General features: G+C 33.4%; 1 protein-coding gene across 2 annotated transcripts in view; it reads left to right on the top strand.

Annotated features, from left to right (window-relative positions):
* The window catches only part of LOC129988352 (laminin subunit alpha-1-like), a 158,687-nt gene continuing 143,672 nt past the window's right edge, over positions 1-15,015 (top strand). For both annotated transcript variants that reach the window (XM_056096556.1, XM_056096555.1), the window contains exon 1: positions 1-126. In XM_056096556.1, coding sequence (XP_055952531.1) covers positions 39-126 — 88 coding nt within the window. In that variant the 5' untranslated portion in view covers positions 1-38. The remainder of the gene's footprint in view (positions 127-15,015) is intronic.

Raw genomic sequence — 15,015 nt, 5'->3', positions numbered from 1 at the left:
AAGTCGGAGGAAGACGCGGCGGCTTTGCTCGTTCGAAAATGCATCGTCGCGGTGTGGGTATCGGGTGCCTGTGGATATTATCTTGTCTGACGATGTTATCAGTGACGGGCGCTTACCAGTACCTGGGTGAGTGTAACTCGTGCCTTTTTTTAAAAATTATTATCGTTTCAATTTGATCAAACAATTCTCGTCCTATTTCGGGCCGACTGAAATTGTTTATAGCATTTGCATTTGTTGTGAGAGGTTCTCACAAAATTAGCCCAGGATTCAATACATAAATAAATTGGTCTTATTTTTATAAAAAATTTTTATAATTAAATTTGTTTCTTGTTTGTGAAGGAAGAATTTTGTAATTTGTTTTACTCCCTCTGATGTGCTCGTTTTGAAATTTTGTACTCTAGTGTATTCTTGCCGGTAAATGAAGAAAAAGGGATGTGTGTGTCAATTTTTTTTTTTTTTTTTTACATCATAAACTCATTTTGAGTGCAAACGTTTTTGCACGTTGTACTTCCCTCTTATATACTATAGTAATATATCAAAATCTTCAGTGGTCTTAAGATGGCGTACGAAACTTAATGAAACGAATACTTTGTTCAAACAATAAAGGGAAAAAAAAAATATTTTTAAATTTAGAAAGAGGGATGAAAAAATCTCTTTTTAGTATATGGGATGTTCTTTTGCTATTTAATTATATGTTTGTGTTAGTTTCACGATTTTAAAATTACCTTTTGGATATTTTTATTCAGAGAGTGACGCCTGCTGCTACTTTTGCAAAAGATTGTTCCAAGCACTTGTTTTCAACTTCAAATGAGATGGGATTTTTTTTTAAATGTTATATACTCATTTTTCAATATTTCTGCGTTTATGTATATAAGTATTTGTGTTTATGTGTAAAACAGCGGGGAATAAATATAATGTACAATAATTATATCTATAATAATTTGCAATAATGAGTTGAACGAACATTGTATTTATTAAAAACTCTAAGGAAAGCATTTTCTATACTATTTATTAGACACCGCTTGGACACCGTATGCAAGTAAAACGTCCTTAAAAAAAATTAAATTTATTAACGAATTCTGAAAGTGTTTTTTACTAGCAAAATGGGAGCCTAAAGCTAATCTTAAAGATGAATGAATGATTGTGATATTGCAAGAAGTTCTCTGATGAAACGATATAATACTGAGTTAATTGATCCTTAGTTAAATATTAATAATATTCGGAAAACTCAAGTCCCTGTTCATAGAACATAATATCACATATAATAAGTGTCAATCAAAATGATCCTGCGTTCCTCCTTTATTTAATTATTTAGAGAATAGGATAGTGAAGAAACCCAACGCGAGAAAGTCCTGCTAACCATTTTCCATTCGTCTGATTCATCAACTAATTTAATTTATCATTCCCAATTCATCTACTTTCCCGGAATATTTATAATCCTCGTATAAAAACAATACATACTGGTTTTACAGTAAATGATTTCAGTGACGAAATGTGAATTTTGAAGCTCAAGGGCAAGTGTGGAGTGCGACTACCAGTAGATCAAAACTATTAAAGAAGAAGAAAAAAAAAATTAATTTTTAATGCGTGTATAGAAAACAAAAATGAGTGTAAAAATCCATAGAAAAATCCATGCTTAAATAATAAACCTTTAACCTATTAACATTTAAATGCTAAAAAAGTAAAAATAATAAATCTTTATTTTTATAATAATTTCAGTACAATTTATTTTTTTATTTCTTCATGTTAATGTTATTTCTCAATAAATATTCTCTGAAATCATACATCCAACCCGAACTATTTATTAAATAAATAAAAACTCCATCCAGATTTTAAAAAAATAGGAAGAGTTGGTCTCTGCTTATCTCAAATTCGTCTTCACAATTTTGACGGTTACAGAACTGAATCACGATTTAATCGATTCATTTTGATTCTTTACCAGTGGCAGTACCTAGTTATGGAAAAAAAAAAAAAAAAAAAAAAAAAAAATCGACATTCGATATTATTTAAAACAATGAAAATTTAAGTGTGAATATAAAAAGGAGAAAGCATTCGAATGAAACGTTCCTCTTTTTATGTATACAAATGATTTAACAAAATGAAACAAATTTATCTACGGCCGATTTCTGTACGATCCCTGAAGAAATATTTATCCAGTTTGGATTTTCTTGTGGACGGTAATTTTAGAAATGGTAGAACCATCATATGATATTGAGCCACTTATCTTCTTATTATTTTCTCGTATGCGAAGTGTAGAGAGATAAAATTGCAGTCCTTAAAAAGTCTGATTTTAAGTTATTGATGAATCGCCGGATTTCGGGTCTTCCTTAGTCCGAAAAGTACTTCTTTGACATAGATGTTTTTCTCTCTGTAAGCATAATAATGCGGCAAAAGCTGAATTTCGTGTCGTGGTATTGACATCAAAACCTTAGCTTTTGATCGAATTTTGGTTCGAAGTCCATCCCCGGGTAGTCTGTTTTTCCTCTGCTTGATTGTGAACACGATAACTTAAAGCAACGAGAGCGGTCTCCACAAAACTTCCTCGCACACTCCCTAATAAAGGTGAATTTGTGACATGCTTCTTCCCGAATTGATTGAAACCAAAATCTGACAAAGGACTGCGACTGCAATCATAAAATCGCAATGATATATTCAAGTACTTGCATCTTTGAGCTATCGTTTTTACATGCTTCTAAAAATGCAAGCCGACAGACGGTCAAACCCTAGTTGCATTTGCCTCAGAATTTCGTAGGGGTCTAAAATGTATACGTTAAATTTCTGTACCGAATTTCATCCATTTAGCCCTCTTCGTTTTGTAGCTATCATGTTAACTTATATTCGTACAACCGCACAGGCACATTTATTTTGATTAGATTTTACACAAAATTTGATAGAAATCTACAAATCTGTTGTGAAGGCCCTATACCAAATTTCATCCATCTAGCTCAAAGCGGTTTTGGGTTTTCTGTTTTCACAGATGGACACAGACAGACATTTTCCAAAAATGTGTTTGTGAAACTCGGCATGGACTAAAATGTGAAGATTCGTCAAAATCTCGAATTCGAATTTTTTGACGAGTACAATATTTTCTCTATACTTCGTATACGAGACAATAAAAGAACGCTACAAGTTTATTGGCTGAAATTTAACATGGCTCTATAGTTCGAAATGTAGACCTTATTAAATTTTGGATCCAATCCATCAAACGATTGGACGTTAGTTGGTCTGTGTATTAACATGCGTAACGAGAAAACAAATTGGGTGAAAAATAGTTGTCAGGGCCGATCGTCATGAGCTGAGGGAAGTAACTTCATTTAGTTTCAATCAGGAAGTCATCGAATACTGTTAGGTTTCCCCCCCCCCTCTTTTTTTTCTTCTTTTTTTTTTTACAATTTACAATATCTAGATCGACCACCTGTTGTAATTTTGATTTTATATCCTGCAATCCTTTGATCGTCACACAATAAAGCTGCTGACAGGAAGGAAATACAATCTATGCCCATATTGGACTTGGGAACGCATTACTGTCAATTACTCAGAGAGGTAGCGAGGTGTCAGTAAACTGACAAGGCTTTTCAGATAAGTTGGTCAGTGTCGGTGATAGATCCTTTTTAGAAGCTTAAAAAAAACATAAAAGTTCGGATTTATTTATAATATTTAAAAAATGTTCAACATTCTTTGATCTTATCTTATTTTCTCTTCGATTTTTAATAGTTCACTTTCCCCATTGTTCGAAACTTTTGGATTTTATGTTATATCCTCTTACAAGATAAAATCTTCGTAGATTCTGACTATTTTTAAATTGAGAGATCAAACCGAATGAATCACGATTTCGAACTTTTTTGTTGTTCGTATTAAAAAAACGAGAGGGTTTTCCCTTCAATTTTCTCGGGCGCTTACACAATTTACTGGTGCTTTGTGCTTCTGATAAAGTGAAGTTAATAGAATACGCGTTTTGAACGCATTCCTTTCGATCGAAAATTTAATACAAATCTACTATCTCGGTGATAGAACCATGTATCAAGCATCATTAATCGAAGTAATTGCGTTATTGTACGCTTACGCTTAAACAGATTAATCTATTTGCGGATTTGGTCTAAAAATTGAATCTCATTTATAATTCTGTTGATAAAATAGTATATTAATTTGCCACCCAGGTTTACAGTATTCGCATACATACTGCGGCAAAATTTTAAAAACGGAAATTTGTTGGAGATATATACTTTTGGTTTGAAGACTTCGTGCTACATTTCATCACTCTAGCTTATAGTATTTCGCAGTTATCGTGTTCACTTACAGATGCAGAAGTAATTATATCTATATATATAATTTTGCGTTTCAAAAAGTGGGGAAAAAATATGAGAGGGTTTCTTACAGACTGAACGAAATTTCAGTCTACAACAATCCACTTATGTGAAGTAGCAGAAATCTTCCCATCTGTGCTTTCAGTCGGTATTATGGGGTCAGGGAGGGAAGAGCGGTTTCTTTGGCGATGTCCAGCTGAGCTACCTGACTGACCGTTCCCATCTATTTCTCATGACCTATGGGACTCAGATACAGAGGTCAAAGAAAATGACCAGGTAAAGGGTGGGGCACAAAAGAATAGAGCGCCGTGAGAAATGGCGAGCGAATTTCACCGGTGGTCTCCAATGGTTTAACTATGAACGAGAAGGATAAACTCATTTGGAGGTATTCTCCGGAATCGCCCCCTGCTATTTGTTTGAGTAAATTTCAAATTTACAGTTTAAAATAATTTTAATATATAAAATGCTATTAAAAATTTAAAACACTAATTTTAACATTTGAATCATAATTTTTAAATTAAATGTCTTTAAAAAGATATAACTCAAAGATTTTATCATATCCATATCATATAACTAGAGTTGTTTTTCTTGTGTTCTATCAACTAACATTAGAAAGCGAAAGCAGTATCCATTGCTTTCTATTCTTTTCTCTTATGCGAAGTACGAAAAGGAACCTCACTGAGATTGGTAGACACTGAAAAAAAAATCTTGTATAAAAAAAGTGATTAGTGATCTTAGTTTATATAAAATTAACTTTTCAAGTTTTTTTTTTCTTTTTTTCTTTACAATTTCTTACTTAGTAAAAAATGAAAATTTTGTGCATGCCAAAATTCAGTTGTCCGATTTCCATTTTTTACAAATTAAGATAAAGCCGCATTCCAATTCTCATGTTTAGAAAACTATGTATCTTTTAACTTTCAAATACGTCAATGCGTCTTTCCTAATTGAGTTCGTCATGCTTGATTTTGTTTTCTACCTTCTTTATTATTTTTAAGTTTATATGCAGATTTGGTGTTTTTTAATGTTTTTTTTATAACCTCAATGAGTTAAGAAACGTTTTGCTGAACAAATTGTTTTAGAAAGTCTGCTTCGTTTCGCTGCAGACATTTCGGGAAGAAGCGATCTGCAATATTTTGTGGTGTGGATTTATTTTGTTCTAGCCATCTCATGCGATCCACTGGGCCGTAGGGAGTATTGGTTAAAACTAAAGGGAGGGTTAAACTAAATCGTTTAAATGGAACTTCTTGTCCATAATTCCGCCTAATTATCAGACATTAATGCCATGTTATTTTAATTGCATTAATTAAGTTCTATTTATTTTGTACATGAGCCTTTTTAACAGTGATCATCTGATTACTATTAGAAACATACCTGAAATACATGATTCATCAATCTTCTGAATTTAGCGATATTGTATCATCACTTTTTTTTATTTGTCTTGTAAAGTGCACAGGCATTAAACACGAACCTTCTGCGTTGGCTTTCAACAATGGACGAGAATCCCGCGATTGAATATTTAATGAGACAGTGGAAACGGTTTGAAGTGAAGGGCAACTATGCAATTTACTTTTGGAAATTAGGCGTAGATATATTTTGAAAAAATTCCCAAAATTCACCAAAAATTTGCACGACTAATAATTTGCTGTCATTAAAAAAACGATTTTTTTAAAAATATTGTAACAGCGTAAAATTCATTTTTGTGCAATAATATTTTCGCGCGAAAATGTTAAAATTCAGCAAAATTTCACTCACACAAGCATATATTTATAATTAATATAAATGAAATATTTTGTGTTATTGTCAAACATAATATATTCCCGATATTTTTAACTATTAGACTGAATATGCGACGTGAGACCAATGAGTTTAATGTATTATGTAATGTTTAAATATTTTTCTTTACGTCTTGAAATAAACAAATAATGGGTTCTGCAATTTTTTTTTCCGCAGTAAAATTTCGAATAATAATTTTTTTAAAAAAAAAAAGACTGCAAATCAGACTGTCGGATTTGGAAAGAGGGAATACTTTGTGCCGTATCTTCTTAAATTTGTTTGCAGTTCGCTGAACCCCCCCCCCCTCCGTTACTGCAACTGTGATCCCTCGAGTACATTCTTAAGTAAGATGGTTTCCAAAATGGACATTGCCACGGCTTTCTCGCCAAGAGATGGTACAATTTTTTTCATAAAAACTAAAACTTAAAAGAATTTTCATTCCATTTGCTACACCTATATATATATATATATATGAAGAATCCTTTATTAGTATGGTGTAGGACCACCTTTGGCATGTAATGCAACTTGGATTCGCCTAGGAATCAGTTCATACAAGTGTTGCATTGTGTTTAGAAGACCATTCTTCCATTAGTACCATTACAATTAGACCATTACTTAGTTACCATTAGTTAGTACCATTCTTCCTGGAGATATTGTGAAAGTTCTGGGACAGATGCCGATGGAGGATATCGATTCCGTATTGTAAGCTCTAAAATGGACTATAACGGTTCCATTATCTTGAGGTCGGGTGACTGTGCGGGCCAAGGCAGATGTTTAACTTCATTCTCGTCTTCATCAAACCATGATTGGACAAGTCTCGCTGCATGGATAGGTGCATTATCATCCTGGAGAATTCCATCTTTTTCAGGAAACAAAGTTTGCATCATATGATGCTCTTGGTCAGCTAAAATTTCTCTATACTTCTCCCCAGTGATCCTTCCTTTCAGCATTATGATTTGGCCAGCAAAAAATCACAACATTGCTGTTTATATCATGACAGATCTCCCTCCATGCTTGACAGTTGGAAGGAGACAATCACGATCATACGCTTATGAAGGTGTCCTCCAAACGTGCACCTGTCCTGTTGTAGAGAAAAGTGTGAAAGATGATTTGTCAAATCATATTATTTTCTACCACTTATCAATCGAACAGGTTTTTTTAGTCTGACACCACTGTAGACGACGTTTACCATTAACATCTGTGAAAAGTAGCTTGGGAATTGCTGCTGTACCGTAAATGTTCTGTTTATGTAGGTGCGTTCTAACTGTAATTATTGACGCTGGAGAATCCAGATGGGTATTGAGCTCTGCGGTCATTTTTGTTGCAGTTGTTCGCTTTTTAGCCATTACAACCCGTTTCAATACCCGTCGGTCTTTTTCACTGAGCTTCTCTTTCAGTCCACTGTTTTGCTTTGCCGAGCTTGTCTTTCCGCATTGTATGTACGCTGTCATAACTTTAGACACCGTACCTCAAGAAACGCCTAAAAGTTGGGATGTTTCGGTCACACATGGGCTCCTACCATTTGGCCTCTTTGAAAATCTGAGAGGTCCGACATTTTATGCTTTTGAATAAAATACTCATTTTTCGGCAATGGTTTGCAATTGATAATATACAAGTACCGGTATTCTTCACTATCTACGAATGTCTCTCATGTACGGGACTTTGAAAATAAAATATCTCAGCTCTTGTGGCATCCACGGCCTTGCCCAAAGTAAATAATTTTATACGGTGAGTAGGTAGGCAGATGATCAAGTTTTGTGGAGATATCACCCACTGCTTTAGTTTAATGATTGTTTACAAGTTAAAATCTCCGATTTGTTTCATATTCTACCTTCTATACAAGCGGATGCTAAATGAGGGCGTTCTACAACCTTTGCAGCCGCTCGTGCGAATCTGATTCAAGCGCAATCTGGCAAGTTAAAATAGGGCAGAGATCTTATAATATTAGAACAAAAGTAATTTTGTTTCTACTTTCGGGGAATCTTGAAGAACACGTCTCTTTGGAACGGGCGTCCTGTCGTCGAGATCAAGGAGCCTCTGTCCCCTCAGCGCCCAGGTGAGGTATCAGATGGCCGCAGCTGGGATTAATTACAGGGGGGACCGCGGTTCCGGCTCAGCGGCGCGCACAAGGGTGTCGGCTGACTCGAGCACCGCAAAATAAATACACGACCATCCACTGCCAGGATATTCCATTCCACTTCATTCCCCTGTTGAATCATTGAATACGTCGAACAGAACCATTCTGTCAAGCCGCAGTTTGTCTGCCCATTCGAGAATTGAGACATTTGGATACGATTCCGTAGTTTTCTTTCGGATTTGGCTGAGATCATCGTTTCTTCCCTCGATTGACGCAATTCTTTCATAGTACGGAGATGGAAATGGTGTGCAATAGAGGATGCTTTTTGCATCTTTCTTTTCTTTTCTTTTTTTAATTCTATCTGAAATTAGACACAGTTTTACAAATTTTATGAAATCTCGCTTTCACGTAGATATACAGGCCGACTTACAGCGGCCTTTGAGGAAATAGTTCCAAAGTTTGATACATATCTACATGTCTAGTTCCGAATTGATTTGCAAAATGCTTCTTTCGGGTTATTTTATTTTCCGAGTTTTTATTTTCACATGTTCAATCGTAGTCTTCCACGTAAAAGACTTAGACTGGGTCCGTCCCTATACACAGGTCGTAAATCGATCGAATTTATATTTGTTGACAAAATTTTCATTCAAAAGAGTTAAAAAAAATTTCCTAAAAAAGCATAGAAATTCAATCTATGTGTGTTCAATTATTGCGTGTGATGTGAAAAATACATAATGCGTATTCTAGTGTACATATGGTGAAGAAAAATGCGACCTGGAATGACGATGTTATCCATTGTTACCTAACTTCTTACAAATTTAAGATACATACTACACTTCGATCTACGCCAAAAGAGCGAGACGCATTAGGATTTAGTGTAAAGTTTGAATATATATATATTCAAATAATTTGTGAGCTAATCCAACAGAATCATATTAGTGCTCTTTTAATTTTTTTCTCTCTACATATATTTTTCCGGTTACTCCGTTTAGAATGATGAGTAATGCAGCAATTCGGTAGCACGACTTATGAGAACGATCAAACCGTAAGCTGTTGTTTTGATCCTTTTCAACAGTACGATTCATTCCATTCTCCAAATTAAATTGAAAAGGGTATAATTATAGAATTTATATTCTTGGATTATTCGTAAAATAGTATTTTTACACGTTCTGCCACTGTAAATTTATCTAATTCTCAGAATAAGAGATCTGAATAATTATCTCAGGATTTTCATTTTTTTATTGGAGGCTTGAGAGCGGATGCTGCAATCTAGCGCAGTCGGCACTTCGAAGTATTTTGGATCTCTTCCTTTCAGCCGAATTCAACAAAAAATTGGATACAAATTTAGAACTAACATTTCAAGACAACATATCAAATATCATTTATCGAATTTGTTGCCCTTTTGAATTATATGTCCACATATCCTAGGATAGACAAATCGATGAACAGTCAGTCAACCTTTTGATAAATTTGGCTCAAAATGTAAACTCATCTCCTAGTCTTATGGTAAAATCAGAATCCTGATTTTGTACATTTTGCTGTTGCATTTTAAAGTTATCGTGTTTATTTCCTAACATTGCAGAAAGCTTTTGAATTTTCCAAAATTTGATAAAAATCTGCATTTCTGGCGGAAAGACTGCACACATCCCTCTAACTCATTACATATTTCAGTTATTCTCAGACAAAAGGCATAATTCAGGACTGAAACGGTTGGTAATCTCTTATCGAACACGGGAAAGTACAAATGCCTCTAATAAATGAATTACTTTTGGAAGAATTCCAAAAATTTCAAATATATTACTATTAATATTACTATTTTTGAAAGAAGCTGGTTTTAAATGTTGAAAATAAACGTATCACTCATTGTTTAGTTGTGGGGAGAGTTAAAATTCGTATTTACCATAGAATGTGATGAACTCGTTCCATATTTACAGTAAATGCTGTGATTTTTAAGAGGAACGAAGTATTTCTGTAAGTCCGGTAGACAGCTGATAAGTGTTGATTGTATGGCAATGTTTAGAGTAATTAAATTCCTTGGCTTTGCATATCGAAGGAAGGTATTCATTATTTTTGGACAGTTGTAGGTTATAATTTTTGGATTTAAAAATCTGGGAATTAATTAAAAAGAAAAGTTTTGTGTACTACGAAGATGAAAATTAATTAACAAAGCTTTGTCGATGATTCAGTAGAACATTCAAAACAGGAATGATTAGGTTGCCGAAAAGTTGTTTATGTTCGAAGATGACCACTTTGCACAAAATTGAAACTACTTTCAAATTGATGCCTAATGACACAAATCGAGAGCAGAATGTTCAGGGAAATTCACTTATCTTTCCAATCAAGACTCACTTTGTTATGCCCAATGACAGAGGCTTCGGACTCGGTTAGAAAATTGGAAAGATATTTTGCTGTTGGTGATGTTGTTCGCAGGGCAGGCAGCCTAAATAATACCTCTTATGGGAAAAATACACAAAACAAGCAGGTAAAGCGCGTGCCATCCCTAAGTACGAACGGATTTTCACACACAAAAAAAAAACAATAATTGTGAAGGAAAATGTGGTATCAGCATTGAGCCTCATTCATTTCATGTGAGTAATGCCAATACAAACTTAAATCTTGCTACAATCGAGGCATATCAGTAGAAAATTCCCGTAAATTAGTTCTAAATGAATACTTGCTGGCATGTCGTATCATCAGCTAGCTTTAAATAGTCTTATTTCTTATTAGTCACCTCAGCCGATTTGCTGGTCCACCTAGAAAACTGATTATATTTGATTTCAGATAAATCGTTTTGATATTTCGGCCAAGACTCCGCTAAATTCTCTGTCATTAACCCCGTTTTATTTTAATCGTCGTGCTTAAATTCTGTTTATTGTGTACATGAACCCTTCTAATGGAGACCAGTTCCATTATATCACGGCGCTACTAGAAATGCAAATGTGCTGTTCATCTATTTTTTAAATTTCGCAGTATTGAAACTTCATCTTTTTACTCGTCTCGTAAAGTACAGAGATGTTGAGGCAAAATCCTTCTTCTTTAACTTTCAAAAAACGGAAGAAAATTAAACGACCATAAAGTTGTTGCAGCTCTGAAAACGATTTAAGCTTCAAGGCTTCTTAATTATTTAAAGGAATATATTTTAAAATCCAACATTCAGCAGAAATTTGCGGGACTTGGTATCATTAAAAAGGAATTTTTTTTAAAAACTTTAAAAAGGTGTACATTTTATTTTTGTGCGATTACATTTTCGGAATTTATCCTGGAAACACGCCAAAATTTAACGTAATTTTAAAAAAATTAAGATTCTAATTAAAATTTTAACAAATTTAAACCGATGTGCTCATTTTCACCCTTTAAGGGATAAATGTGTCAAAGTTGGGGACTGTAGATCAAGCGGTCTCTCCTATAGAGCACCAACACACATTCATTTTTATTATTATTAGAGATTTTAACTGTTTCCGAGCCGTTATTATTATTATTACTGCAATTCCGTTTAATATAGAATCTCAATTTTATTCTTAAACCAACTTTTCAGTCGCACCTGAACTTCTTGCAAACAAACGAAGGAAAAGTATTGCAATCATCAGAAATCTGAATTCGAGATTTTGACGAATCTTCACATTTTCAACCTCAATCAATCCGAGGAACACATTTTTGGAATTATGTTTGCGAACATAACAAATCAAACACGCTTTGAGCTAGATGGATAGAATTTGATACGATGGATTGTGCCTTAAATTTGCCGATTTTTCTCAAATTTTGAAAGAAATCCATTGAACCATTGTCCGGCTGTCCGAATATAACTTAATGTGGTAACCACGAAACGGAAAGAGCTAGACAGACAGATTCGCCACACAGATTGAACATCTAAAGTGCAGATTACATCCAAGTTGGAACAAAATCCGTCAAGGTAAAATGATATAATAGTCCGTACTTTCAGGAGTTCGTAAACGCGATAACTCATAACAACGCAGTAGCTTAAATGTATGAAATTTAGTACGTGATTTTATTTCGTGACTGTAATTGAAATTCCGTGACACATTTTTATTTCAGTGGAATAAGAAATAAATCCAAAATGCACATTTAGTATTCCGAAGCTTGTGTAATTATTGCATCCCAGCAAAAAAAAAAAAAAAAAAAAAAAAAAAAAATGCCTAAGATGGCATTCTAATAGGCTTTTTCGTAATTATGATTCTCTAATGGCTTGAGTGAATAAATACACAAGTATATTTAATAAAGAATATGCGAAAACATTTCTTTAAGATTTCTCTAGCTGGTTTACTTTATTAAATTCGCATGCTAAGAAAGATTTTTTTTTGTGTGTGTGTGACAGGCGGTTATATTTTTTATTTAAAAATGAGAAGGTAAATGGAAATGAAAAATAAATTAATTAAATTTTGCTTCATCTGGTAAAGAAAAGTTTAAAAAGAAAAGTTTCTTTTCTGCAATATTTGTAATTTGTGACTAGTTTCCTTTTCTGAAGTCAGCGTCTCTTTCGCGGAAGGTGTTTCATTGAACTTTGAAAAATTCGAGTGTTATATTCCTTGTTATTTCTAATTTGTACTCTAGAGATAATTCCCAAGTCTGAATTCAATTCAGCCTTATATTTAAACAAAATATAATCTCTGTTCATCAAATCATATACACGCCTAATTTATTTCATTTTACGGCAACTTGTGAAATTAGCCACTATGTCTACCAACATGGCGATTTATTCTGCTTTTTTTTTACGCCGTCAATATAAAAAAAGATTACGTATTTATATTATATAAATTTATAACATTTTTTTTATCTGCAATGCAAGAGACATAAATATTCCATAAATTAGAAAGCAATATTAAAAAGGCTTCTCTTTTTACTTATTTGGTTATTAAATGTAAAATACGCGTTGTGGAATTCGAACCCATTTCAAAATTTTTCCTCCGAATTTATATTAATCGAATGAAATATGAATTCATTCGATTATGTCGCATAAATTCACCACTCAAAGTTCTTGGAGAATAGCTATTAAATTTTATTAGTTAGGTTCGTTTGTTTTATCGTTAGTTTTATAAGAGAATGGCTAGTATTTTAGATACGTTATGCTGCTATTAAGTTTAATTATGAAATTTATGATTTTTTTTTGGTGGTGGTGGTGGGGGGGTATTCCAAACATTATTTTCCCAATCAAAATATTTTGAAAAAATTTTCGGAATCGCATGTAGTGCAATTCCTATAATAATGACGAAAACTTATTAAGTATTTGTTGTCGAATAATCTTGAAATTTTAGGGAAAAAAATTATGATGAAGAAAATTGCTGAATTGTATATAATTTTTTGTTTCGGTTTGAAAATACAAATCTAGTACTAATGTAGGAAAACTGCATAGTAGTGTAAAGTTTATCACTTATTTTATTTAAACTGAAATAGAAAGAAAACAGTTCTGTGTCTTTGTGGCTTTTTGAAGCTATTTTATATAACTGAATGAATATTACCTTCAATAATTGCTACATTTACATAATTAGCTACTTATGATATTCTTTATCTAATTATATAGCAATTTGTCAAACGACTTTTATTTTTAACCCCATTTCAGTTATTTTTTCATGCGAAAATCTGATTAAAATCTAAATACCTCAGGGAAAATGGAAACAGTTCCGGCCAACGGGCGGGACCAAACAATTATTGTAGTCCTGATGTAACTGGAATTCAGATTTCTTTAAATTCAAGATGCAGAATTTCAGAATATATTCACCTTTCTATTTTTTGTTTCAGAAGGAGTACTGGGAATGCATAGAGTAAATAGGCATAGATGCTATTTAATATATAGATGCTAATAATGAATAAATAGACGCTACTTCTTTTTGTGCGGTCCTTTTTTATGCCCTTTTATTTTTATGCGATTTGTTTTATGGTGCAATTTTTTAATGCGGTATATGAATTTCAAATGCATTGACACCATTGTAATTTTTTCTATCCATTTACATGTACATTTACATTTCAAGACGCTATGTTGATTGGTTTTAAATGGTCTTCCATCAATGCACATTCAATCATTTTCGCTTGACCCGCTAGCAGCATACGCTTCGTATTCCGAGTTTTATCCACGATACACGTGATTAAGGATTCATTTTATTGTGTGATTAAAGTTAAAGGAATTAATTACTTTTGTTTCTATTTGCATATAGATTTTATGATTTTTATTTTATTTGTAAACATAAGTACTCCCTTACAATGAATAACTGTAGCCAAGAAAAGGTGAAAAGAGAAACAATAATTATAATATTAAACAGACTAGCAGTCCGTCTCCATTTGGGATTACGACGAATAGCAGTGAATTGTGTAATGCGCATTTTGAAAACTTCTCCATGTGCACAACGAGAAATGAAATGTTTTTTAAAAAGTTTCCATGTGTCATTTAATTATTTATTTTACTTGGATGCACTTTCATGTATATTTCGTAAATAATTGACGTATTTCCCAAGTGCGACTTTTTATATGCGATCCCTGTCCGCCGATAAAAAAACATCTGTATTATATCGTACAAAATTGATTATTATATGCAAGTATTTATGAAATTTCCGAATATTTTTTGGGAGGGTTTCTTTTATGTGGTCCCTATCTACCGCATAAAAACAGGTTTGTTGTTGTTATTTCTTATGGCACTTGCCATGTACAAGCCCGCTGTTACGAAGACAGCGATTTAAGCCTATAGGATACGTCTCTTGTTTTAGTGGTGCCAACTAGGGCCAAGAGTACGACTTTGCCAATACACACGTCGCAACCCTTTTTACGGGGCCGGACTTCATTCATGCATTTCATTCACTCAACCACAGATCGTCATTTTGACCTGAATCAGAGAACGATCACCCCTGATCCAGA

This window comes from Argiope bruennichi, chromosome 10 (genome assembly GCF_947563725.1).
Source record: "Argiope bruennichi chromosome 10, qqArgBrue1.1, whole genome shotgun sequence".
Lineage (NCBI taxonomy): Eukaryota > Metazoa > Arthropoda > Arachnida > Araneae > Araneidae > Argiope > Argiope bruennichi.
The sequence above is the reverse complement of the archived record's forward strand: the minus strand, read 5'-3'. Positions and strand labels throughout refer to the sequence as shown.